We start from the raw sequence: 27,986 nt of genomic DNA on the forward strand, positions 1-27,986 counted from the left end.
CTTCTTGCAAAGCTCTCCCCCCTCCTGGCATAGGTTAGTCTTACCCAAAGGTAACATTCTCCTGGAAGGTTTCTCTAGCATGCTAAGCCACCTGGGTCTCTACATAAGTTTGCAAAATACTCTAAACTGCTTTATCAAGAGGAAAGCATGCATCCTATAAGTGACCATATCTGTCTTCTCTGGTAAAATGTAAGTTCCTGATAACAAACACACTGTAGTTTTTCCTGGCATATGATGGGCACCTTCAAAGATTTGCTGAATGAATGAATGGAGTATTTTGGTTTATAGCGGAAAAGGAGTCTGATGAAAATGAATATATTTGCCTAACTGACACCAGATTTCTAGCTCCAAATTTTCAGAAACATCAGTATAGTTTCTTAGAAGGGAATATTTCATGAAAGAAAGGGTAGGTAGATGAGGGAAAATAAGCAATCATCAATCAAGGCAGGTGTATCAAGGTACAGACAGTATGGAATGTCACAAGCTTCATGGACAAAGGAAAAGGTGGGGAGCCAAGGCATACCGGCTTTAGATGTATCGTTTGTTCATTCATTCCCCAATAGTTACAGAATGTCTATTATGTGCCTGGCACTGGAGTCGGACATTCAAACGTGGGCAAGTCTTACACAGTTCTTGTCCTGAACAAATCCACAGCCGAATGGAGAGAGACAAATACTCAGCAAAGTAATTCCCATGGAGCGCGGCGAGCGCCGCTAAAGCATGGACACCGGGGTTCGGAAGCACCTAACTCGGGGTGGGGAGGGGCACGGCAGAGGACAGTAGGGGAAGGACGCGGTCAGGGAAGCCCTTCCCGTTTAAGCTGAGATCTGGGGTCTGAGGAAGCGAAAGAAGTTCAATACTTATAATTTGGGTTCCCACGGAGAAATACTGCCAAGACACCGAAGGACACCTCGGCCCACCTGGTTTACAGCGACTCTGGGGGTGAGGCGTCATGAGCCTTGTGAATACTCCCTAGCAAGAACGGGAACCTGCTGCTTGTCAACATTTCGCCTGAGCTGGGCTCGCCCTACTCCCACAGACTCACACCAAGCGCAGAGCAGCGGCGGCCGCACACCGCCCGGCTCGGCGCAGCCCGCAGCCCCAGCGCGCCCGCCGGAGAGCCGGCCTGGTGCCACTCCACCCGGAAGCGGCCGCGGAGCCCCGCCCACGCAGGCGCGCGCGCCGGGGCGGAGCCCCAGGGCGCCCGCAGCCGGCGGTCACGTGAGCCGGAGTGTGACGTAGGAGGAAGGAGACGCCATTAGAGGAGGCGCCGAGGCAGCCGTCTTCGCTTGTCTTCGGCTTCCCGGCGCGGGGCTGGGGCTCTTCCCTCCGTCCGACGTTCCCTCGGCCTTGCCAGGCCTCGCGCGGAGGCGGAGTGGAGCCGGCGCCCGGGTCGCAGGGCCGGGCGGAGGGCCTGCCCGCGCGGCCGTAAAGGCGCTGCGGCGGCCGGGAGGCAACGCGATGGCTGCGGGCGGCGGGGGCGGCGGGGCGGCGGCGGGCCGAGCCTACTCGTTCAAGGTGGTGCTGCTGGGGGAAGGCTGCGTGGGGAAGACGTCGCTGGTGCTGCGCTACTGCGAGAACAAGTTCAACGATAAGCACATCACCACTCTGCAGGTGCGCCGGGCGCCAGGGCGCCGCCGGCCCCTCCGCGGCGGACTCGGCGGCCCTGGGCCTCCGGCTGTGGGCTCGCGGGTCTCAGGCTGTCCTCTTCTCTCCTCCGTTGACTGCTTTCCGAACTCGCCCTGGGGACACGCGGGGTCGCAGCAGCCTCTAGACGGAAGGACACGCTGTTGGGCGTGGAGGAGACGGGCCCTGAAAAGTCCCCAGGGGTTCCCAGGTGGCTGCGCGTGTTGGGAGTCCCCACCCGCGGCTAGTTTTTCCCGTTTGATTCGCTTCCGCTTGGGCCCTAGGTGCCCTTCGCTCTACAGTCACGGTGTCAGTCCTTTTTCTTTCTTTCGGAATTAGGAATTTAGCTGCGGATTTGATTTTGCGACCTAGGTAATTTGTAACTTTAGCGTTACTGATGACTAAGTGTGCAAGTTCCATTTTCTCCTGTCTTCGAGTAACCTGCTGATTGGCAAAGATCTCTGCAGGGTTTTTGAAATGACTGCTTGCTGGTAGGGGTTACGCAGTTTCTTTGCTGCTTGCGTGGGTCTAACTTGTGGGTCCCATAGTCTTCGAGGTCGGTCGACCCACATTCACATGGAAAAGTCATGTGAATACTGGCCAGCATTGGTCCCCAGACTAACAGCGTAGCTGCTGCTGGTGTTTATTTTCTTTACTTGTAGTGTTGGGCCGGCTTTCATCTGTAGTTAGGTTATGGTTACTCGGAAAAGTGTTAAAATGTAATCATTGATTGGAATTGAAGCCAGGCCTTTGAGACCGTTGTTGTCTCTCTGCTCTCCCAAAGAAATCAGTTTGCACGTGTTAGAAGAAAAATAACTAGTGTGACTTGATCAGTTCAGTCAGAAGCAGTAAATTCTAGTGGACTTTTGAGCCTGATTGTCTAGGTTCATATCCCACCTCCATCTGTTTAACTAGCTGTGTGATCTTGGGCCAGTGAATTAACCTGTCTGTGCCTAAGTTTATTCATCTGTTAAAATGGCCATAATAATATCTAGCTCACAGGGTTGTCAGGACAAATATAATAAAAGCACTTAGGACCTGGTCCAGTGCAAGCTCTCCATCTTTATTATTTCTGCCCCAAATTGCACAACACATCTTAATTAGTGACTGTGTTGTATAAGAACGTGGACACGTGTTGAATGCACAGTCTCCTGATTGTTGTGGTGTTTGATGGTTGATGCTATTATTAAACTACTGAACCTAGAATTTGCAAAGACTGGTTCTGATTCCATTTATGGTTGTATTTTTATTCTGTTTTCACTCCTATGTAAAGCATAATATCTGAAAAAGTGAATGTCAGGAAACTGCATTTTTTTCTTACATCCTTGTACAAGAGCAGTTAAACAATTTTAATAGTTATTGTTAAGTGTTACTTGTGAGATCAAGGAAGTTTGTAGGGTAGATATTTGTGATCATTTGGAACTTTAGAAATTCATTTAGATAAAGTAGTAACAATAGCTGTCATTTAGTGAGTTCCTAGGATGCTGAGTACTTTTCTTCTTTCTTTTAATTTTTGTAACAGCCTGTGAGGTGGATAGTTTTATTAGCCTCAGTTTACAGGTGAGGAAACAGGCTTAGGTAAGGTGAGAGTACTTTGCTGGCTGTCATATCACCACAAGTCATCATTATCACAAGTCCTGGTGCCCAAGCTGAAATTTGAACCCAGTCTGACTTCAGTTTTTGAGCAGTTAAGGCACACTGCCTCTGGATATTGGTGAACCACCTGTTAGTGGTTTCCTTCGTGCTACAGATTTAAGATAAAAGAGAAAACTATTGTAATTGAGCTCTTAATTTTTTTTAAGATAATTTAGCCCATCTACCTGAAAATTACACTTTCAATATATGTTTCAAAACATCTTCGAAGCTAAAAGCAGGCTAAAGATTTTTAAATATCTGAGAGAAAGTGCTGCAGTCTACACAGGAGAGAATGAAGTTATGGTAGATCTCAAGCATATCACAACCATAGCAGTCCTAATTTTAATATTTATACCACTCACCACGAACAGTATCTGGATTATATTACAGAAATGAGGATTTTGATGCATAACCAGTGCATGGAAACAGCTTTATAGATATAATCTCTTTCTTGTAGATATCAGTTCATCTCGTCTTTCTTAATTTTTTCAGAGAAATTTGACTTTAGTGTGACCCATAAAACTTCTTGGTATGCTTTTAGTTTCCAAATGGAGAGGAGATCATGTATCAGAACATAGGAGAGGAAGAACGCCTCTTTTTTCTTGTCAACAAAACTACCTACTATCAAAATACTTCATATTTTGTAAAGTACATGCTCATGCATTTCATATTTCAAAGAATTATAGGACTGAGAGGAACTTAAGATAGTTTATGGTTCACTGATTGTCTTTTGTTTAATATTTCAGTCAAGTGATTGTCTACTTTTGTCTGAAATCTTGGAGGTGAGAGGAGCTGATAGAGAAAGTGGAAAACTCACTATGTCCTGAGGTGGCCTGCTTTATTTTTGCACAGATCTAATATCCAATAAATCTTTCTGTATATAAAGCCGAAATCTGTTTCCCTGTAGTTTCCAGTCCTAGTTCTGCCCTCTGAATCTTGATCATTCCTGAAATCCCTTCTGATAGTTGCAGATGGCTGTCACATCCCTTTGAGTCTTGTCTTCTCTTAGGTAAACAACTCTGGTTCCTTTAACTGCATCTCCTTTGACATTGTAAATCATTGCACTGTTGTGAGATCTCTTCTTGACACTCTCTATTTAATCATTGTCCTCTTTCCTTAAAATGTGATGTCTTGAGCTGTGAAGATGATTCCAAGTGTAGTTTGGACTGAGCACAGTGAAGGGCAGGCTATCACCTGTCCTATTGCCAGTGCTTTCCTAACACTGAAGTGGAAAAGATTCTGTGAGCTTTTCGGGCAGCTGTCACATTGATTAATATTGGGCTTGCTGTGTTAGTCTAGTTTCCTTCAAAGAAAAAGACGTTACATCCTCAAATTCTTTTTGATTTTGTAGCTTTCTTGTTCCTAATATAGTTGACCCACTAAAGTTGGCTTTGACAGATTTGCTCTAGTGATTAAAACCTGTTAGTGCCCTTTTAAATTTTGATTCTGTAATTCAAGAAACGTTGATTGGGCTTCTGTGGGTCAGGCATTTCATTGGGTCCTGGGCATGCAAAGAAGAATAAGGCATGGTCTCTACTATCTGGCTTAGCTCCTCATTTTAACTTTGTCACCTGATGATTTGGTGAAGACTTTGAAAGAAAGGGGAGAGAGAGGGCCATGTCAGAGCTCTGTGGCAGGTCTCACTGTAGTCCAGTGATACATGGCCAGAGGTGTTTTTTTCTTTTAGACATGTAGAATATCAGGGTGGAGTTTCTTCAGACTATGCATGGGCCATAGTTCTCTTTCCCCTTCAATGAGAAACAGTTATTATGGGGTGTTGTATATATTAATGATAACAGAATCAGAAAACAGCTTAAGACTGATTGCCATGGGCTACTACCTAGTGGACACAAAGCCTTTAATGAAAATGGGTATTCCAGCATTACAAATGTGACTTTTTTGCCCACAGGGGATACCATGCGATGCTTTGTCAGAGGCAGAAAACAACAGAACGCTTTGTTTCTGCAGTAGGAGGTCATATGATGTGATAAAAAGGGACAGGACTTTGAAGTTAGACATGAGTTTGAATTTTGGCTCTTTCTTCATAGCCATCTCGCTCTTAACAGTTATTCTAATGTTTGTAAGCTGGCTCTTCATCCATAAAATGGGAAAGTCTCACTCATAGAATTTTTGTGTGGATTAAATAGCTCGTATGTAAACCTGCTAGCACAGTGCCTGGCACATGTTTGTTTAATGAATGTTTGCTGTTGAATGAATAGTGCTTAATTTGTGTTGGTTTCTTTCACGGTAACTCAGTCAAAAAGGTAATGGGGTTAATTTGGCAAGAATTATTTTGAGAACCCATGCTGTCTCTGAAGGATCACCTCATTTTAAAAGTTGCTTATAGATTTTATATATAATATATATGAATATATTATATATATAGACACACATACATGTATTTATTATCCATTCTCGAGTTGTGGCTGGGATTGACGTTTCCGGAAATTCACTTCTTTTTTGAATGCTGTGACATTTGTCATGCTTTGGTGTTTTAGTACTGCTCCCTTTTTGCAGGTTACTGATAGTTAGGAAGTGATATTGTAGGTAAGCTCACTGAGAGAACTCAACATCCTATACCTGGCCCAGGAAACTTGATCTTATATAGAGTAGCCTAGCTCTCTTATGTAATTTCCTCGCTGATTTGGGGCTTTGATAAACTTGACAGAGACAAGAAAGGCAATTGGAGTGAGGAAGTTACTGCTTTTTCTCTGGAATTTATTAGGGCAGTACTGCTGAGCCTAAGCAATTAAATTCAAGAATTGTTTTTTTCATATTTGTGCTAGATCAAACATTGTGCTAACTGGGGAATATAGGATGAATAAGGTACTTTAATTGTCAGTTAGCTTTCCTGACTTTAAATGTTTGTGCCATTTTGATTTTAACCGTGCCCTGTCTTTCGTATGTCTCTTTATATCAGTGCTCTTGGGTGATCGCTTCCTTTCTTTAGTTATACCCCTTTTTTTCCCTTATTGAAGGTGTTCTAAGATTATGCACTCTAATAAGTCCCTTCTCACACTTTCAACTAATCTCCTATATAAAAAGTAACATTGTTTTTAATCAGAACCCTCAGTCATGTTCTGTTTTAGAATTCTAACTGGATTTCCACCTGTCTGCCTCCTGAAATCTGGAGTAGGTTCCTGTCATTTGATTAGCAAAGTGGTCCTATAAGGTTGGCTGGACAGATAGTATCCTGATAGTTTGGCAAATTAGGAAACTAAGACTTGGATTAAATTTCCCAGGTTCCACAAATGGTAATGGTGTACCATTTTTTTTCTTAAACTAGGTCTACTAACTTTTTTTTCCCCACGTACCTTAACCTCTTGAACAACGCTTGGCGTTCAGGTTCTAGCAGTTAGTTTTACGTTTGGCATCATAGGCTTTGGTCTAGGAATCTTGGTTTCCCTGTTTGTAAGATTAACGTTTTGAATGTCTGAGATATCTTCCAAGTAGTCCTGGAAGCCACGCTGAAGTTGATTCAGCCAATTCATTTACAATGTCTTTGTAAAATACAATAGTTGAAGTCTTTTCCCCCATCAGTATTTTACTAGATACATGTAGGCTGTGGAAACGTGGGTGAGTTTTGTTTTTGTTTTTGTTTTTCTTCAGAAAAGAGATTTTCTTCATTGTGGCTTTGAATTCCTAATATACAAGTATTCCATATCTGACTGCCATTTTCTGCTTTGTGTTTTGAGCTGTTCCTCTTTTGACTCTCCTTTTCAAAGTATTTACTTAGGCTCTAAACTGATTATAATCCCTCTTTTTAGAAACTAAGGACAAGAAATATTAAAGTATTCAAACATTCAGCTTAATTTTCTTTATTTTTTATTGAAATATATTTGGCATGCACCATTGTATAAACTTAACATACTCAACATGTTAATTTGTTACAGTCATATGTTGTAATATGATTGCCATTGTAGCAATCCTGCTTAGCTTTCTGATAGCTAATTTTTATCGCCTTGCTACAGGGGACTAGGTTACAGATTAGCTGCCTGAATCCTTTCATGTCTTAAGTCTAGAAGTAGTATTGATGGTTAAATACTTAAGTCTGCGACAATGTTAGTGACTAGCAAAAATAATGGAACTCTTTAGTTATAAACACACATATATTAATGAAAGTCTGTTAAACTTAAAAGGTATTAGATAAAGACAGGAACGTATTTCTTTAAAATTCAGTTACTCTTCTGCTTTAGGTATTTTGCTTTGCCAACAGTTAGCAAGCACAGCAAGTGATCTGGCTAACAACCAAAAAAATTGATTTAAGTTATGAAAAGACTTCCATTTGGGAGATAGAATTTGTTCCTATTATATCTCTCCTGTAATTCTATTTTCTTTTTTTAAATAGAGATTTCAAAAAAATTACCACTTTGATTTCAGATAAGATGTTGGGTAAATAAGCATCAAGTACAAATGGCAGATGTCATCTTGAGCTAATAAGATTGTTAATTTTGTAAATACCCCTAAAGTTTGGAGGATGAAATCATTGAAATTAGAAGTAGTAGTGGTACTGTAGCTCAGGGTTTGGAGGAGTAAGGTGGGAAGTGGACCGTTACTTTGCTCCTCATTACTTTGTGCTTACCCGGAGAATATTTTGGGAGATGAGTTGGTCTCCAGGAACATTTAGTGTCCAAGTGGAGGAGTGCCAGGTTAAGAATGTCTGTATGTTCTAGAATAGGCAGCTTTGTGCAATGGAAAAAGCACTGTGGAGTCAGACTTGCTGCCACCCACTGCAGTACCGACTGAGTTGTCTGACCTTGGGTGAATCACTCTCTTTTCTTTAAATCTCAGGTTCGCAACTGTAAAATAGGGTTAATTACCTTTACTTCACAGGGTTGTTAGGAAGAGTAAATGAGAAAGCCCAAGCACAGTGCTTGACACATAGTATGTACTATGTTTTTCTTCCTATAGTCCTAAAACATTTGAATTGATATTGTTTAATGCCACTTTTCCCCTTTCCTTTGTAGATTGGGGGTTCTTCGCAGAGATTATGCCAGGGATTTATAAATCCCCTGGGAAAGTGTGTGAAAATTGTTTTTGGTATGTGCATATGAACAGTTTTCTTGTAAGTGAATGGGTTCATAGCTTTCATCACATTCTCAAAGAAGCCCATGATCACTCCCCGCTCCCACTCTCACTACCATGTAACAGAATTAAGAACCACTGCCCCAGAGTATTAGAACTACAAATGGTATCTCAGTAGTCTGGCCAAATTAAGTATGCCTCATAGAGGTGGTTTAAAAAGATAAGACAGATTTCATCCTTTTGATTGTTTGCTGCTATTTTGATGTTGCATGAAATCTTGCAACTTTATTCTCAAATATAATGGTATTTGTTTTTAAGACAGAAGTTTGCTTTTTAAGAAAAATATCTATAAAATATTAAAAACCTAGGATGTATATAAAATGAGACAATTTATATTACAGAAAGAATCTTTCCATAGAGTGGGACTTGAGTTTTTCATTATGAAGAAAGAAAAAAAAATGATTTAATGGAGACCCTTTGATAATGTGCTTTACTGGTACATCAAATATTTGATTTAAAATAATTTGGTTTATAAGAAAACTTGTAGGAGCACATCCCTCACATACATTGAGTTAGACCTGCGTTGATTTACCCAGGCGCATTGTAGATGTATTCATCTGCAGTGACAGTGTTTGCTTGTCTGCTGAGGGCAGCGCTGTGGCTCTCCCTACTCCCTCCACTAGTGAGGTGTTAGCTCACATCTCAGTCTGGGAGCTACTGTAGCAATAGTGGTTCTGAGTCATGTCCACAGCTAGACTGGGTTTCAGATTCCACTCTGTCACTCACTCTTTGACCTCGGGCAAGATACTTAGCCTTCCTCTGTCTCAGTTTTCACGTCTGTAATATTTGGATAATAATTATGTTAATATTGAAAATCTTGTAGGAGACTACCGATTTTGTTGTAAGGACGAAATATGTAATCTAGTTAACAGAAGACTTATACCCATGAAAAGATAACTTATAATATGTGGCAGTATATGCTGTATATTACAAGATTATGTTCCCTAAAATTCTTCAGGATAGAGAAATTCAAAGTGGGTTGTATGGATGGTATGAGAAAGCTTAAAAATTCAAGGAAGAAGAGTATAGGTTCTGAACTGGACTTGAATAGATGGTATTCAAGACAGAGAACAAAGAATAGACCCAAGTTAGAGGGGAATTTCAAGAACAAACAGAATTGGAGGGAATGTATATAGACCATAGAAGTTAGACGGTAAGTAGAGAAATACCAGAAGCTATCTTATAGGAAGATGGATGTGGACAAGTTATGGAGGTCCTTGGATACAAAGATAGGCTTTGAGATTTTTACTTGCAGATTAGGGCTCCCTAACTTTTGTAAAGGAGAAGCTTATGAATGATTTTGTAGAAAGTGCTCAGCATAGTACTTGGCAGAAAGTAAACATTCAATAACTGTTAGCTAGTGTTAGCACCAGCAGTGGAAATGACTGTGTAGTGTTTCATTGAATGGATGGGCTGTATTTGTGTATTTTTTTAAATTGCCTATCGATGGACACTCAAGTTATTTCGTGTTTTTTTTTCCTTATAATCAATGCTGTGATAAGCACTCTTTCCATAAAATTGTTCTGTACATCCGTGGTTCCTTAGAAGAGACTTAACACTGTTCCTTAAACTCACCGTGGGAGGGTGGTGATAAGTTTCAGAAGGAATAGTAGTAAGGAAATGATCAGGCTTTACCAGCTCTAATTCACTCCACTCTGCTGAGAAATCCATACAAAACTTATGACAAAAAGGTTATTATGGTATTAGCTGCCAAAAGGGATGTAGTTCAAACGTACTTATTAAGAATGTTAACTTATTAGAGAACCCTTCTATGAGATTTTTTTTTTTTAAATCATTGAGGCTTTGGGAAGATAATTTGGCCTGTAGACTAGAATGTGAGGTGAGACCAAAGGAATTTATATTGTGACATCATATGAGACTGGTAGTCATAGAACTCTAGAGGAAGTACGAAGACAAGGCCTGGTAGATTTTTTGGGAATGTGAAATGATAGGGGAGGAAGAATATTCAGTGATGATATTCCTAAGATTTAAACCTCAGTGACTTGGAGAATGTGTTCAAAATACTAAAATTGGAATGGAAAACCAATCTTGGAGGGAAGATCATTTTAATTTTAAATACGTTTGAAAGGAGAGGCATTTAAATTGACCTATCAAATATTTGGGTAGGATTTAGAATTTGAGTTTCTTTTTGTAGCTTTGATATTGGTTGGGTTGAAATAAATTACACAGCTAATAAGTGGCAAAGCTGAGATTCATATCCCAAGTTCATATTCTTAGCCCTTGTGCTATATAGTAAGTGAGAGAGGTCTTTCAGTAATAATTCACTATCCAGCTTTGTATCTGCTTTACTTTCTGTGCACTTTTTTCTATTTAGCAACACCTAAATTTGACTGTCCCTGCATAGCTGTGAACTTGGCTTTTCCTTTTTTAAACATGTCAGCTGACTCTATTCTGATTATATTTCCTCTTCAATTACTCTTGATTCTGTTTTCTCTTTTCTATCTTTAGGCCCTTTTTGTTGTTCTCTCCAACTTTGTAGTAGCCACCTGTCTCCCAGGTCTAGTCCTGTCCTTTCCACTTCAGCCTCCCCTCCTATCCCAGAGTCATTCTCTTAAAATATATATCTTATAGTTGCTCAGTGCTTAAAAATCCTTCTGGTTCTCCATTGTCAACAGTATTTTTTCTTAACACTTACTCCTTAGGATGAATTAGCTATTTCTCTAGGGAAAAAGAGGTTGAATAAGTTTGGGAAATGTGTGTATAAATGCAGTTAGACAGCCTTCCTTTTGGCATAACCTTAGTCTGATTAGTGCACTCTGAATGTACAAAGAAGATACAGAGTAATATGCAGCATTTCCCAAATATACCTGACTGTAGTATACTTTAAAAAAAAAAAAAATGGGTGTCTTAGTGTCTTGGAATAGGTTTTATTAAGACCCATGAGGTAAAGCCCATATATCTAGACGTGGAATTCTAGGACTTTTTTTTATTCATTCAGCCTTTGCCTATCTTTGTAGTCTCATTTCTGGCACTGATCATACCAATTTGGAGTTCCCCATGGGGCTAGGGGGTTATGTGTTTCAGGCCTCAGTAGCTTCACCCATCTGTCCAGGAAAACCCCTACTATTTCCTAAAGGGGAGATCATCACCTTCTTTCTAAAGCCGCCTTTGTCTCGTCTAGTCAGGCTTCACGCTTCCTTTCTCATCACTCTCCTTACAGTATACTGGGCAAGACCTTCTGTTGTAACAGTTATCGCATGGTACTGTAATTCTCTTTACATTTTTGATCCACAATAGATTATAAGCTCCTTGAAGGGTGGAACCGTTTGCTTTCATTTCTGTGATATTATTACCTAGGACAATTGTTGGTTATCGTCTGAATAATTATAAAATAATTGCAGGAACATTTTAGATAATATTGGTATTCATGCAGTTAAGTAAACTACCAGTAAACATTTATTTCATCTTAGAAATCTCTTAGAATCTTTCTATAATGAGTAGGTAAGGTGGCATCAAATTAAAGGCTCTTAAGAAAAATTTTTATGGAGGAAAAAACTAAGAAAAAGTATTTACCAGTTTTTCTTTGTATTTTTTATAACTTGCATTTATAAAACAAAGTATCTTTTTCTTATATTAGAATATAAATAATGTTCTGTTTTCGGTGAAAATCATGTTTGGTCATTAATAAGTACTCAGTGATTACTTTTTCTCCCAGATAACCTGAATTTCATATTGAGATGATTTCTTCATCTGTACTTACTAGGGTAAGAAACGTATTTTTGTATGAAACATTGTTTAATGTATATCTCTCTTTTCTTAGGCATCATTTTTAACAAAGAAGTTAAATATTGGTGGGAAAAGAGTAAATCTTGCCATATGGGTAAGTTAATCTTTTCAGCTTTGTGAGTGGAGGCCTTTACCTGTTCTTGGTACTGTAATAACTAATTGGCTCAAGAAATAGGAATTTTTTTCTGGATTTTTTTTTTTAGTTAACTGAATGTTAGCCAAAACTTTTTTAGTAAACATTTCTTCTAAAATCTGGTGAAGAATTTTATCTTGAATATAATTGTATACATGAATATTGCTATCATAACTTTTCAACTGGGGAAGGGTCAACTCAGAGAGATTCCACACAGAGAAAGAACAATGTGGGTGGACAGCCTGCCTGGCCTTTTTTCCCCCTGTGTCTCCATGTTCCTACCGTCCAAGGGTGGCTGATGGAGAGTAGGGGAAGGGTAATGCAGTAGGGTAGCTGTTGGCAGGTGGTCCTAGTGCATGCTCTCTTTCCTTGTCCCCTCCCTCTCTGGGGAGCCTAAATTTAGGGCAAGGCCTGTTCCTGGCTTATAATGCCATCTTCGCCATTCTGACCCTCTAGCAACTGAACTGGTTTTTTAATGGGGGTAGGAACATTACTGAGGATGAGGAGGGTTGGGAGGGGAGAAGTAACCTGTGTATAGCCGTAAAACATTAAATATTTGTTATAATTCGACTTTTTAAAAATTTTTGTGACCTGTTTTGTTTCTTTTAACAGTGTTTTGAAGTTTTCTGTAACTTCATGCCCACTTTTCAGTTAATCAAAAAGTTCAGTGTAGTTGGCAATAACAGGTGTATTTTTTTTTCTGATCTAATAGGTGTTTCTTACTTTATTTAGGATACAGCAGGTCAAGAGAGATTCCATGCATTGGGTCCAATTTACTACAGAGATTCAAATGGAGCTATTTTAGTTTATGATATAACAGATGAAGATTCTTTTCAGAAGGTATTCTATTTACTTATGGGTAGATGACTTATAGAAGAACAGACCTGATTTTTCAAGTCTCTATTAACATGCCTTTGTTTAGTAATGTGATTAGTCTTGGTTTTAAAGATAAAGTATAATTTGTGCATAAATGGTGACCACTCATATGTTTTAATGGAGCATTTAGTTCATGTTAACAATATGAATTTCAGTTATTAATAGTTTATTACATGGCATTCTCAGATGCTAGGAAAGGGAAATAATCTGAAGTAAAGCTTCAGAAAAATATAGGGCCTTTTTTTCTCCCTGTTAAAAAAAATCAAATACATTTTTTTGGTTCCATGCACACCAGCGACCTGAAAACTTGGTGTGACTGCACAGGCTGGCTCCCTAGTTGTGAAGAGGAAAAAGAAGCACTAAATGAAGTTTAAGCTCTTTCCCCTCACTAAATATCCTGGAAGATATAATAGAAATTTTAAAAGGACAGTCTAGATGGTGGTTATTTTAAAGCTTTTTCATTTTTTTTCACCCCTCTGTAAACATACACCACAATATAGGATTTTTAAAGTTGTTTGGGACCAAAAATGAGTTACTGTTAAACTTACGTTTGAATTCTTTTCACATTCAGGATGGTGACTGATTACTGATTTGACCTTTCCTCTTGGAATAAATTGGTCAGGGGTGTGTAACTAGGGTGGTAATTTCCAAGGCAGAAGCTTTTCTTGCCTTGAGTTACAGGTTTCTTGTTGAAATGGCTTGCCCTTTGAGTTTTTTTTCTTTTAATTTATTTCCCAGTGTTTAACTGATGAAGCAGATGTACAAGTTAGCCTTTGGATTATTAATGACATGTGGAAAAACCTAATTCAAGGAGTAGAAAAATAAAACGATAGGTAGCTTGAAGATTTAATGATATTTTTAAAAGTTATTTTGGGGCCACTATTTGGTGCTATTTGCTATACCTTCGTGCCTTTTGGCATAAAAAGAAATGGTTTAAGTAATTTACAGATTAAGAGAAGGTTGAGTCTTTTAAGTTGAAAAGTTACCAGTTGTCTCTTGCTACATAACAAAACTCCCAAAACTTACTGACTTAAAACAACGATTTGTTATTTCCTCTGATTTTGTGGGTTAACTGGGCAGGTCCTCTGCTCCATGTGGTGTCAGTGGAGTCACTCGTGCAGCTGCATTGAACTGGGAGTTTGGCTGGGCCAGGGCCATTCAAGAAGGCCTGGTTCTCCTCTGTATGGCCTCTTAATCCATCTGGTGTCTCATCCACTGATAACTCTCTCCACATGCTCCCCTTGTTCCGTATTCTAGCCTAAGCTTCTTAAATAACCACTGCATCCCAAGAGTGTATCTGCCAGGCCTTCTTAAGGCTTAGGTTTGGAACTGGCATAGCGTTACTTCTGCCACATTCTCTCAGTCAAAGCAAGTTACAAGGCTAGCTCAGATTCAGAGGGAGGGGAAATAGACTCTACCTCTTGATAGGAAGATTGCCAAAGAATTTGTGACCATCTTTAACTCACCACAGACTGTCTGGGGGTAATGAATAGGATGCCTGCAGAGGGTGATCTGATTGCAGATGAATAAATTTTTTTAAAAAATTGGTTTGACTTAGTAGGTTGTAATATATATGTATAGGGAGTAGATTAATAGATAATTGGATTCTGGCATGTTTCCTTTGAAGTGATCAGGATGTACGTTTTATACCAGTAGTGTCAAGTTTTTCTTATGTGATATCAACTAGGGGAGGAAGTGAAATGCTTTTCTGAAGACTTATGTGAATGAAACAAAAGATGGGGCTATACTGAGAAAACTGGTTTAGTACTATTATAAAGATAAGGTGGTATGCTAATTACCTTTGCTTTTGTAAAGATTTTGGGTTTACAGAGCATAGGAGTATGGAACTGTTAGATTTGTACTGTAGGACCAGAGGCACAGTAAGTGCTTACCACATATCTCATGTAATTTTTGTAATTTATAGATGTGTGCATTTTTTTTAGGAAGGAGTAGAAGTTCTGTCTCATTTGATTACGTACAGATTAAATTCCGTTACAAAAAATGTAAGGAGGTATCCAAGTTCGTTCTTTATCCTATTTTATTGTAATCAATGTATTTGAAATCATGAGTTCAAAATATTAGTTTACTTAATTCCAGTTTACTGCTAACTGTGCCTAGTGCTATGCTTCATCCATAGTGAAGAGTCATTTTGTTACTGGAGTCATTGTACACCACTCTTTCTCCACCAGGGGGTGGCAATGTCTGGAGACATCTTTGGTTGTCACAACTGGAGGGTGGTACTGTTATCTAGTGGGTAGGAGGCCAGGGATGCTAATAAACATCATGCATTGCACAGGACAGTCTCTCACAACAAAGAATTATCTGAGCCCAAATATTAGTGGTGAAGAGGTTGAAAAAACATGTCATACACTAAAGGGTGAAAACTTATTTTGCCACTCTTTTTTTGGTGCCCATAAACATTTTTTTTTCCTTTAACTGTATGACACAGAAGCTCTTAATGCCCTCTATTTCAGAACCATTTGGGGTACAAAAGCTTTTTAAACCAATGTGTTTGTCAGTCCAAAGTGATTCTATATAAGTATCTATTCTCAGAGGCTGGAGATGACATGCTTTTGCTGTGGTGAATAGCTTTGCTTGGATCTATGGAAGATTTATGAAAACTTGCAGTTAGAGGTGCTTCTTTTATACCTGTATGTAGATATGGAGAGAAGTTGTTCCATTGAATGTTTTTGTGTGTGTGGTTTGCACTATAATCTGGCAATAAATGATCCTACAGTGAATCTTTCCTAGTAATAACTAAATATATGGGCTCTTAGACAGAATTCTGAGGTATTTTGAAATGTTGAGTTTTAGGATGTTGTTATGGTAGTCATTTTAACAGGACTTGTTTTAATATTTACTCTTTTGTATACACAGGTTAAAAACTGGGTCAAAGAATTACGGAAAATGTTGGGAAATGAAATCTGTTTATGTATAGTTGGTAAGCATCATTACTTTTTAAAAATGTCCTTTTTTTCCTTAATGATTGATTAAAGAACGGTAAATAAGTAATTCTCATTTTAAAGTTATATGAGAAAAGAAGAAGAATGGCATTTTAATATTTTAGGATTTAGGATTTGGAAGTGATCTTTCAGGAGATTCAAGCTTCTGTACTTCAATGACTGCTTTGGGGAGCAAGTGGGAAGCTAAACACATAGGACTTCAAGTCCTCCAGCCTGGCTTCAATTTGACTTTTAGTATTTCACCGTTAAGACTTTGTGTAGGAAAAAAAAGAGCTCAGAAACTATTTTAAAATAGAATTAATACCAATGACTTAAGCTAGTGTTCTTGTTCTATACACTTAACTTTACGCATTTTTGAGTTAGGGACAAATTTGATTCCAGGGATTTAAGTAGATCATGACAATAATGGTGGAGAGATATTCTTAACGGGTGAAATAAAGGAGCTCTAGAACTCACTCTTGGACTTCTGGAATTTCTCTTTGGTTCCCTTTTTCTTTAGATTATTATTTCTGTGATATACCAACTAATTATTGAGCTGTAAAGTGTATCAGACACTGTGCTGTGTAATCAGTAGACATTATCTTATGTAATCCTCATAACTCTACGAGGGCTTTATACGGCAGGCCGAGCCCTGGAGATAGTTAATAACTTGCCCAACATTAGGCAGCCATCAGAGATCAGATTCGAATTGTGGTCATTCTGACTCCTGTGCTTATGTTATTAATCCATATGATGAACAGCCTCATGCTGTTTTCTCTCTTCCTTTCTACGTGACCGATAGAGTAAAAATGGCCTAGGAGAAGCCAGGGTAGTTTTAGTGGAGGATGTAGAATGGAATGGCAGCATGGGCAAATTCTGCTTTCAACCTTGAGAATTTTCTTTTTGTAACGTGAGTTTACGTTTCTTTCATTTTGTCGCCATTAGATTGGTAAACTTCACTGTTCCAGATCAGAGTACCTGTCTGGGCGAAGCAGCCAAGGAGATGATCTGACCTGCTTTTTATAGTCTAGATGTTAGGCTGGATGACCAGGATATTTCAGACTAGAGCACCAGAGTAGTAGTTTGGGGGAGTTTGGGGCCAAAGCTGCAGCTAGTCGTTAGTGAGTTTGGCCTGACTTTGTCTGGTGTATGGGACTTATGGGGAGTGGAAGTGGCCAGTCAGTGAATGACTGCAGGTTTGTTTATTTGGGTTTCTGGTTATCTCAGAAGTGAGGAAGAAATGACTAGTATGTACTTAAGAAAGTCAAAAAAGCTTCAAGAGCTTGTTACTTGACCAAGGTTACCAATAACATTTTTTAAAAATTAGCCAGGTAAATAAGTTTATGAATAATTAATTTACACTGTGTTCTCTTCATTTTATAAGAAAGTTTAGGAATATTGGATCTGGTAGCTTACTGCCCCAAGTAGAGTCAGATATTCCTCATTTAATGTTAAATAATGTTTATTAAGGATTAGTGTAAAGTATAAAAAGCTCTCACTTTCTCTTTTCTGTTGACAAGTGTGACATGGAATTTTAGTTGTAATTCAGAGCTGGACGAATTTTGAGAGCCCATTTACCACACAAGAAAAATTGCACCAAGTTCACACATCTGTGAACCAGCAGCATAGAAGACCCCTGTGCTGCTGTCTCATCCCGACGCTGCCCGCTGACGTCCCTCACCAGCCCCCTCCAAACACGATCTTGAGTTTTTACTGCATGGTCTGGTTTTGTTTCAAATATTATGTTAATAGAATCATACAGTATGAACTCTTGTGTCTGGTTTTTTGGCTTTACATTTTGGCAAGATTCCTCTCTGTTCTTGTATAGAGTTATAGTTCATTTTATTCTTTTTGCTGTCTAATACTTTATTCTGTGAATATTCCACAGTTTATTCTTTTGCTATTGGTGGACACTTACATTATTTTTTCCACCTATTGTTTTCATCCTATTTTCTGTGGTAGTTCAGTGTTTATTCTCTCTTCTGTTTTATTGCTAACTTCAAAATAATTATAGTACCTCACAGGATTGTGGTGAAGATTTAAATAATGATTTGGAAAACACTTGGCATACAGAAAGCATTTGACAAGTATTTGTTCCTTTCCCTTTACATAACACAGCTCTTCAAACATTTGAAGCCTACTTGGGTGGTTCACCTAAAGTTGTATATTCTCTAGATCTTCAACTGTTTTTCATTTGGCCTAACTTGTAGACACTGTCATCATCCTGATTATTTTTTCCTATGTTTGTTTCAGTGTATCAATGTATCCCCTGCGCTTGAAATGAACACTAGAGCCCACCCGTTGTTGAGCCATTGTATGTTTAACATGGCTCTCTTTTTTTAAAATCTTCACATTGTCCTTCTACCAACATTCCCTAAGATTGTATACACCTCAGCAGCCATGTCAACTCAGTGTCTCCTTTACATAGATTATAGTTAACGAAAATGAATTTCTTTTTTATAAGTATTGCTCTTCTGTTGGGCTTTTCCCATCTTGTTCTTATATAATTATTTAAACCTAAGTGTAGGAATTTAAGCTTGTCATATGCTTTTGAATCTTTATGTTTGATATGTAATCTACTAGCTTTTTTATGTGTGAATTAGATACTGAACCTTCTAGGTCCTATCTAAGCCACTGATACTGTGTTAATAGAAAACCCTATACCTCACCAGCAGGGACTTTTCCCTCAACATTTAGTTAATCCATTGGTCAGCCACTGTTGGTTGTGGTTGCTCTACTTGATAGTATTTTGCTTCTAGTCTCTCCTTAACGTTGGTATGTTTGTTAAACAAATATATATTATTAATAGTTACCATAAGGGGCCAGCCCAGTGGCATAGTGGTTAATAAGTTCACACACTCTGCTTTGGTGGCCCAGGGTTCATGGGTTCTGGTTCTGATCCTGGGCACGGACCTACACACTGTGCATCAAGCCATGCTGAGGCAGCATCCTGCATACATAAGAGAGGAAGATTGGCACAGATGTAGCCCAGGGCCAATCTTACTCAGCAAAAAGAGGAAGATTAGCACAGATATTAGCTCAGGGCCAATCTTAGTAAAGGAGGAAGATTGGCAACAGATGTTAGCTCAGAGCCAATCTTCCTTTCAAAAAATAAAAAAATAATAATTACCATTTATTGAGTGCCAGGTACTGTTATAAGAACTATACGTTTATTATTTAAGCCTCCTGACAACACTGCAAAAAGGTTTTGTTGCCATTTCCATTTTACACATGAGAAAATGAGCTTAGAGAGCTTGCTATTTCCCAAAGTACATAGCTAATTAGAGGTAGACCTGGGATTTTAACACAAGTCTGTCTGCTGCTTCAAACCCATATTCTTAGCCAACGCTACATATTGCTTACTGTGTTGCAGGCTTTGGGAATAGTATAGTGAATAAGTTAACAAAATAGATATGATCCTTGTCTTCCCAGAGCTTATCTTTTAGGGAAAAAGAGAAAAGCAAGTTACTATTATATATTATAAATGTTATGAAGAGGGAAGTGCAGAGAGCTGTGATAGCACAGAAGCAAACCTAACTAGATTTAGGGGTTTTTAGCGGGAGGGAAGATTTCCTAGAGTGTTAGATTAACTGAGTTAGCTCGATGAAGCCAGGAGGATGGTGGTAGAAAAGTATGTTACATACCATGGGCTTCAATTCTCATACCATTATTGATTTTCCATTTGCTCATTCGTTTGTGATGAATATGGCTGATATTAATAACTACTCTTTATTGAGCAGTTACTAGATGCTAGGCCTTTTACGTGTATCATATTTTCACATCAACCGTGCAAAGGTTGTTAGCTACATTGTACAAAGTGAGGCTAAGTTACAGCCCAAGTTTTATCAGATTTAAAAGCCTTTTGAAAGCTTCTTTTCACTACGCCACACACCATCCAGTCTGAGCAAAATATCAGCTCTTGGCATGGCCATATTCCTTTCATGTTCCTAATTCAAATATGTATTTTAGAGAAGATAGTTTTTACTATTCTTAGGAGGGTGGATTTTTCCCTCCCTCTCCAATAGCCTCAGCCAATTTTTATTTTTTCTAAACTTTATAGTACTATACTTTCAAGTAAAGGCTTACTTTGGTGGTTTTCTGAGGTTTTAAACCTATTAGGAAGAAGCTGCACAGTAGTATTGAAGCAGATGCCAGCCTCAAAGCCTTAATCCTTTTGCTGTCTTGCTTTTAAAAGAATATAGGAGCTAAAGAGGTTTTGAGCTTTGGAAAGATGTCAGTCACAGGCAGTTTTCTGTGACTTGGTCTATGCTATCAATCTATTATGAACACTGATTGTTCAAAGAAATAGTAGTTATTTAGTAGAGGGATCTTTTTTGTGTTGTTTAAAAAAGATTATTAGAATAGTTAGCTATTTTAATAACTGTGTTTATTAAAGGTAGTTAAGTTAATACTCAGCCATAAAAAGGGATAAAATCGTCCCATTCACAACAACATGGATGGACCTTGAGGGTATTAGTTAAGTGAAATAAGCCAGATAAAGAAAGACAATCTCTGTATGACTCCATTCATGTGGAAGTTAAACACGTGGACAAAGAGAACAGCTTACTGATTACCAGGAGAAAGGCGGGGTTGGGGGTGGGCACAAAGGGTGAAGTGGTGCACCTACAATATGACTGACAAATAATAATGTACAACCGAAATTTCACAAGGTTGTAAACGATCATAATCTCAATAAAAAGAAAAAAATGATATAGGACTATGTGAAAAAAATCTTATAAAAAAACAAAATCTGAATAAATTCTAACGCCATAAAAAAAGGTAGTTAAAACGTTGTTAAATAGTAAAGCAGTAAAGTAATTGTCTGCTTCCCCTATCCTCATTTTTTTTTGATAGATGTTGATAATTCTGGTGGAGGAAAAGAGGCATTAAAGATCTAGAAAAACAACTCATGTGGTATTGGCTGATTGAAGCAAAAGTCTGTTCTGTGTAGGAGACTCCTGTTGGACATGTTTAGAGTGGCAGAATCTTGTGCCTCTGTTTGTTGGAGCCGCCGGCCACTAGGTGGTGCTTTTTGCTTTCTTCATAGCATGAAATAACTTGTCTTTCCTCTGGTGATGTTGGATACATTGGCTATAATATTTACAAAATTAAAAATTGTATTGACAAAATGTAATGTAGGAAATCAGAACTAATATGAGTCTTCTTGCTGAGGATGACTGTTCAAAGCAGGAAGAGCTCATTCCTGAGTTCGTTGGTGCAAACTGAGCCTTAGTAGAGTCTGCTTCCCTGCCTCTCATCTTTAGGCTATGGGATCCTGTAGTTACTTGTAGCTGTTCATAATTAGATACTCAGAATTTTTGAGGTCCTCCATATACAAAACTTCTGGGCTTGTATTTTTCAGTTCTAAGCATTGCATCTTTCACTGGGTGCTCACTTCAGGGCTTTATCTGAAATTGTCTTCTAGACTAAGGTCTCAAGAAAAAACGAGTTTATTTATGAGATTTCTTTTCCCCCCATAGGTCGTAACAGAAGAAATGAAAATATTTGTCTGAAGTGTCTTTTCTTAGGGTATTTTCCCCCTTTCCTTTCTGTTATTTGTTTTACTTTTAGCACTCTGTGTCCAGCCAACTCACCTTGACCTCTGCCCTGATTCCATAAGGAATCTGCATTTTGCACTGTCTCATTTTTTTTTCTGGTGGCATTTTAGAATAATCTCAGTTTGGTTCCATTGTTTAAGGAGAGCTAAGCTTTCAATAATTTTAAATCTGCATCATGTGCATATATTAGGTTTTTTCATGTTTTTAAAACAGTACAGTTTTCTCTTCTGTAGTAGTGAAGTGCATTTTAATGCTTTCTTTAACCAGTTCGTATCATCCAGGACACCAAAATACTTGTAGGATCCTAGAGACTAGCCTAATAGATTTTTGTGAACAGTAAGCTAGCCTTGCTTAGTTATCGACTGGTTTTAAGTTGATTGGGGACCATTTACACTTGGCTAAGAATCATAGGTTTATCCTTAGTGAATCTTAGTCCCTGTTATACCCTAAAGCAAAGAATAGTGCCCATCTCTTTGGAAAAGTTATTTTCTCTGACAGAGGCTGCAGCTTCAGGAGGGGTATGCATTGAGCTATTTGAGGGAGGTTGAGGCATTCACCTTGACTTGACAGTCTTTTTTTTGAAAATTGACTCTGAGCTAACATCTGTTGCCAGTCTTCTCTTTTTCTTTTTCTTCTCCCCAAAGCCCCCCCAGTACATAGTTATATATTCTAGTTGTAGGTCCTTCTGGTTGTGCTATGTGGGACGCCACCTTGGCGTGGCCTGATGAGCAGTGCTAGGTTCACCCCTGGATCCGACCCACAAAACCTTGGGTCACCGAAGCCAAGCATGCGAACTTAATCACTTGGCCTCAGGGTCGGCCCCTACCTTGACAGTTTTGATCAACCCTCATATCAGAGGGGTTTAACTTTACAGTTTCAGGACATTTAGAAGCCTCATAGGTATTTGTATTATTTCTCCAGGTGATTAAAATGGCGATTGTAATATTTAGAATTGTCTTAATTTTACTATAAAAATGAATCAATATTAAAGATTGGTATTTACTTTTTCAAATTAGGTAATAAGATAGATTTGGAAAAGGAGAGACACGTTTCCATTCAAGAAGCAGAATCGTGAGTGTTACCCCCTTCCCCAGTCCCTCTACGGGAGAAGCCTTGCTCTTGGGCCGGGTGCTTTTCCATTTAAGTGCCCTCTCGAGACAGAACTGTGGGATTCAGTGAAGCAGGTGTACATGGGTCATTTCTGGACTTTTGGCAATATTTAAAGATACTCCACTCTCACTCTCCTTTTGATTTCAGTAAAAAATATGAGTGATGCAAAAGAAAACTATCATGGTTGAATAGCCAGTGAGTCACAAAAACTTGTAAACTATTTGGGTTCCAAAGTGACTTAGAAAAATGTTGTCTTGTTATACTTGCGTTCTTATGTAAAATTTGGTTCGATGTATAGAGATGTTAAATAGCTACATAGTCTTTAATTTTACTAAACCTGAGTTAATTAGTAATGTCACTAAAATTGCCACTGTAAAGAAAGTTCAAATAGCAGTCATGACAAAAAGATGAAAAAAAATTTTTTTTACATCAATCCCTTCTTTTTTAAGGTATGCAGAATCTGTGGGAGCAAAGCATTATCATACTTCAGCCAAACAGAACAAAGGAATTGAGGAACTCTTTCTTGACCTTTGTAAAAGTAGGTATATTCAGATTTAGTATGTTTAGAAATGGCTCTTTTTAAAATATTGGTAGTGTTTCTAAAGTGATATTTTACAGTCTCCATTAATGACCACATTGATGATTTGTCACATCTACCAGTACTATTATTTAATATTTTTTCTTTAACTTACTTTTTAAAGCTTGAATACCTACTTTAGCCCTATTTTAAGCAGTAATGGCTGTGAAATCATATGTGTGCTATGTGCTAAATACATATTAAAATAATGCCTAACTATTAAAATTAAAAAGGCAGGGGGAATATACAGGTTGAAACAGATTTGAGATGTAATAGCCTGTTGCAGTGGTTTTTTGGATCCTGATTTGACAAACTAGTGAAAAAGAACATTCATGAAACAGTTGAGATTATATGAACACTCACTGGATATTTGATGCTATTAAGAAAGTATAGTAAATTTTTTTAGGTGTGGTTATGCTTTTAAACAGAGTACTTATTTTTTAAAAAAAGTTCTTGTAGAGATCATATTAAAATAATTTATGAATAAAATTATGTGTCTGGGATTTGATTCAAAATAATGGTAGGGATGTTTGCCAAGTATGGATGAAATTGTATGATGGACATATTTTCATTATGCTATTCTTTCTACCTTTAGATATATTTGAAATTTTTTATTTTAAAAAGAAAGAAAGGAAAATTTTTATATACTGCTTGAAAGTCATTTCTCATATCACCAAGAGAATGCATATGATACTTAGGAAAACCCTGGTTTGCAGAATAATGGATTGAAATGATTTTGTCAAATATATTCCTTGAATTTATGGACCTCAGATCTCTTTTGAGAATTTGATGAAACTATGATTTTTCTCTCTAAAAAAATGTATATATATACAAACTTTGGAGTAAATTTCGGTTTTATGAAAACCTGGAGGTCATTCTTAATTCTTGAGTAATTCTCTAAGTGAGGTCCCCTGATCAGCAGCATCAGCATCACTTGAGTGTGTTGAAGTGCAAATTCTTGGGCCCTGCCCTAAACCTGCTAAATCAAGATCTCTGGAGATGCTGCCCAGAACCTTTTTTTTTTTAACAATTCCTGCATATGATTCTGAAGCAAACTAAAATTTGAGAACCACTGCTGTACCTATATTGATCACCTGGGGATCTTGTTAAAATGCAGATTTTGATATAATTGGTCTGGTGTAGGCCTGAGCTTCTTGTTTCTAATAGGCACTCAAGTGGTGATGATGCTGGTCCTCAGACATACATTGAGCACCAAGGTTCTATACCAGTGGCTTATAAATATTGTAAATCTCACATTTTTATTAAAAACTTTTGAGTATTCCTCATATTTACTAAAAATTACAGAACATATACAAGTACTAATAAATTTTGTACATTATAAAACGTGCATAAAAATAGAAATTTTGAAAGGTTGAAGAAAAATAAGTAGAAATTAGAATTTGTAATATTTTCTAATTTCATCTCAGCATGTTGTCCTGCCTGCTTCAATTTGGAAACCATTGTTCAGGAGCAGTCTCTGGACCCAAGTTTAAGAATCCTTGTTCTGTTGGGGTTTTTTTTAATTTTTTTTTTTAATTTATTTTTTCCTTCTTCTCCCCAAAGCTCCCCAGTACACTAGTACATAGTTGTATATTCCAGTTGTAGGTCCTGCTGGTTGTACTCTGTGGGACACTGCCTCAGCCTGGCCTGATGAGTGGTGCTGGGTCCGCTCCCAGGCTCTGAATCGGCAAAACCCTGGGCCACTGGAGCAGAGTGTGTGGGAACTTAACCACTCAGCCATGGGGCGGTGTCCCCCCTTGTTCTGTTTTATGGATTCCCTCTTGTTTGCTTGTCTTTGCAGATATGTGTTTTGCAAATATTTGCCCCTAGTCTGTGTCTTGTATTTTCAGTTTTCTTAACTGTGTCTCTCAAATAATAGTTCTAAATTTTGATGAGGTCTGGTTTATCAATTTTTCTTTGATTTGTTTTTTGTGTCTTATATGAGAAATCTTTGCCTAACTCCAAATGACAAAGATTTCTCCTACAGAGATTTTTCTCCTGTTTTCATTTAGAAATTTTATGTTTTACATGTAGGTCTGTAATTCATTTTTTTGTTAATTTTTGCGTATAGTGAGAGGTGTAGGTCAAGGTGTATTTTTTACATGTCAATGTCCAGTTCCAGTACTGTTTCTTGAAAAGATCCTTCCCTCTTCATTGAATAACCTTAGCATATATGTCAGAAATCAAGCGACTGTATATGTGGGGGTCTATTTCTGAACTCTGTTCCGTTGATCTCTATATTTTTCCTTTCACCAATATCTCACTGTCTTTATTAGAGTAATTTTCTACTATATCTTTAAAATCAGATGAAGTGAGTCCTCCAGCTTTGTTCTTCCTCCATCATCTTAAACTTTCATTCTTTCAAATATCATTTGCTTAAAAAGTACACATTGCTGGTTGAAAAATAAATTCTGCACCCTAAGTATCACTTGTACTTGAACAAGTTGAACTTCTTTAACATATTTCTAAGTATATTTGGAAAATCTTAAGGATTATACTTGTATACAGTCATTTATTTATTTTCTTATTTTTTATTTATTTATTTTTTAATTTTTTCTTCTCCCCAAAGCCCCCCAGTACATAGTTGTGTGTTTTAGTTGTGGGTCCTTCTAGCTGTGGCATGTGGGACCCCGCCTCAGCATGGCTTGATGAGCCATTCTAGGTCCGTGCCCAGGATCCAAACTGGGGAAACCCGGGGCCGCCAAAGCAGAGTGCAGAAACTTAACCACTTGGCCACTGGGCCGGCCCCCAGTCATTTGTTTAGAGCAGAAAGTTTTTTTTCCTCTATTGTTGTCACTGTGGCTATTATACAGCTGGACGAATATAAAACTGTAGCACGCTACTAATTTTTTTAACTTGCAGGAAAAGCTATTTAGTGAGCTGACAAAATGTTTATTATATTTTGTTTCCTTGATTGAAAGTCAGAAATGGCTATCATGGTGGTGTACTGAAATTACAGAAAGAGAAAACTCAAAGATTTAGTCCTAAATAATTTCTGCTTTCTCCCTCTCCTAGGAATGATAGAAACAGCGCAAGTGGATGAGAGGGCAAAAGGCAATGGCTCCAGTCAGCCAGGAGCTGCAAGGCGAGGTGTACAGATTATCGATGATGAGCCTCAAGCCCAGAGTGGTGGCGGAGGGTGCTGTTCTTCTGGATAACTGTTCACACCTAAGAAATTTAAAACAAACTGTGGATCATTGCCCTCAACATGAAGACTGCCATATTCCAAGTCACATTATTTTACCAATGGAATTATAGAATTAACAGTATTTTAAATTACATTTATAACACTGCAGAGACCTTAAGTGCTAAACATAGTGGAGTTTGTGACCAGAGAATTGGCATTTTCTACAAATGTTAACAAAGCAATTACCAATGGCCTTTTTACATATTTTTTCTTTAATAAGGAATAATGTGCATGTGGAAAAGACCTACTTAAAGCCTTCATTTATATTCTTTTAAATCAAATCTTTATTTAATAACTTATATATGTTATTGGAATGGTATACATTTTTGCAGCCCTTTGCATTTTGTGGTAATTTGAATTGTATCACTTCCTACCAGCAAACTGTTTTTGTTTTTGTTTTTTTTTTATTAGCAGATACCCGAAGTACTATTTTTGCAGGGTTTGCACAGGCCCCTAACTGTCTACTACTTTGGTATAATCTGTATACATCCTGTATGCTGAGCTGGTAAAATAACATTGTAAATTACATATTAAATATTTTATTTGCTTTTACAGGCACAAGGTGCAAAAATATATACAGTAGTCTCATTGATGACTGTAAAGTGAATTAACATTTGGCAATAATGCCTAAGCTTTTTGTCTGATATAAAGATCATAGCTCCCCTTCACTACTTTTGTCTTAACTTGAAAGTGGTGTGTTTAAATTTTCACATATACTTTACTTGAATTATTGCTGTTACATTTTTTCATTTCTTGCCTCTTATTATAAGTCCATCTGATGACTGAACAACAGCATTTGCCTTTTGGTTTGTGGGTTTTTTTATTTTTTGGATAAAAGAGACGACTTCTGCCAATTTTCCTTAGAATGGTTAACTTAACTTAGAAGTGTTTGAGTGGAGTATGCTGAGTTTCACTTCTGCGATGGCTTTAGTTTTCTCTTAGGCTTTATTTATGTGAGATGGGCTCACTAGTGTGAGAAGAAAGGAAGAGGTCCCAAATAGTAACCACTGACCAAGACTCATTTATGAGGCATGCTAGTGGTAGTAGAAGACAGCACTTTTAGATCCTTTGTGAGCAAGTTGTATTGGTTCATTGCTTGCCAGAGATGAACACAGAAAGTTTTGTTTGATTTTATAAGAGATATCCTTCTGAGTTTCTGTGAAGGGAAACATTTCGTGTAATGCAGTTGAAGTGAACACTGGAAAGATTTACTATAAAATTATATTCTTGTATACTTTGTAAATTAGTCTCTCATTAGGTTTTTTTTTTCCTTAAGTATAAGACTGAACTTAAATTTGTTAATTTTAATAGAATCAGGCACTGCTCGCAGAAGGAACACAAATTGTGGAAATTAACCTAAGTTGTTCTTGTTCTAATATATATATTTTTCCATTTCTGTCATGCTTGGAAAACTAGTAAATGTTTGTCTAAGATAAAATGGAATGGTCCCTGGATTTACTTCTTTTAAGAAGCGTTAGTATGCAATAAAGTTGTTAGCATGAACAATTAA

The 27,986-nt window shown here is 37.9% G+C and overlaps 1 protein-coding gene across 1 annotated transcript; it reads left to right on the top strand.

Annotated features, from left to right (window-relative positions):
• The first annotated feature begins 1,219 nt into the window (after positions 1-1,219).
• Positions 1,220-27,986, top strand: RAB21 (RAB21, member RAS oncogene family). Its single transcript, XM_070600295.1, has 7 exons — positions 1,220-1,614; positions 12,128-12,187; positions 12,959-13,066; positions 15,980-16,043; positions 22,619-22,673; positions 23,162-23,250; positions 26,305-27,986. The coding sequence occupies exons 1-7, from the start codon at positions 1,462-1,464 to the stop codon at positions 26,445-26,447; spliced, it is 672 nt and encodes a 223-aa protein (XP_070456396.1). The 5' UTR covers positions 1,220-1,461; the 3' UTR covers positions 26,448-27,986.

Source organism: Equus przewalskii, chromosome 29 (assembly GCF_037783145.1).
Source record: "Equus przewalskii isolate Varuska chromosome 29, EquPr2, whole genome shotgun sequence".
In the NCBI taxonomy this organism is placed as follows: domain Eukaryota; kingdom Metazoa; phylum Chordata; class Mammalia; order Perissodactyla; family Equidae; genus Equus; species Equus przewalskii.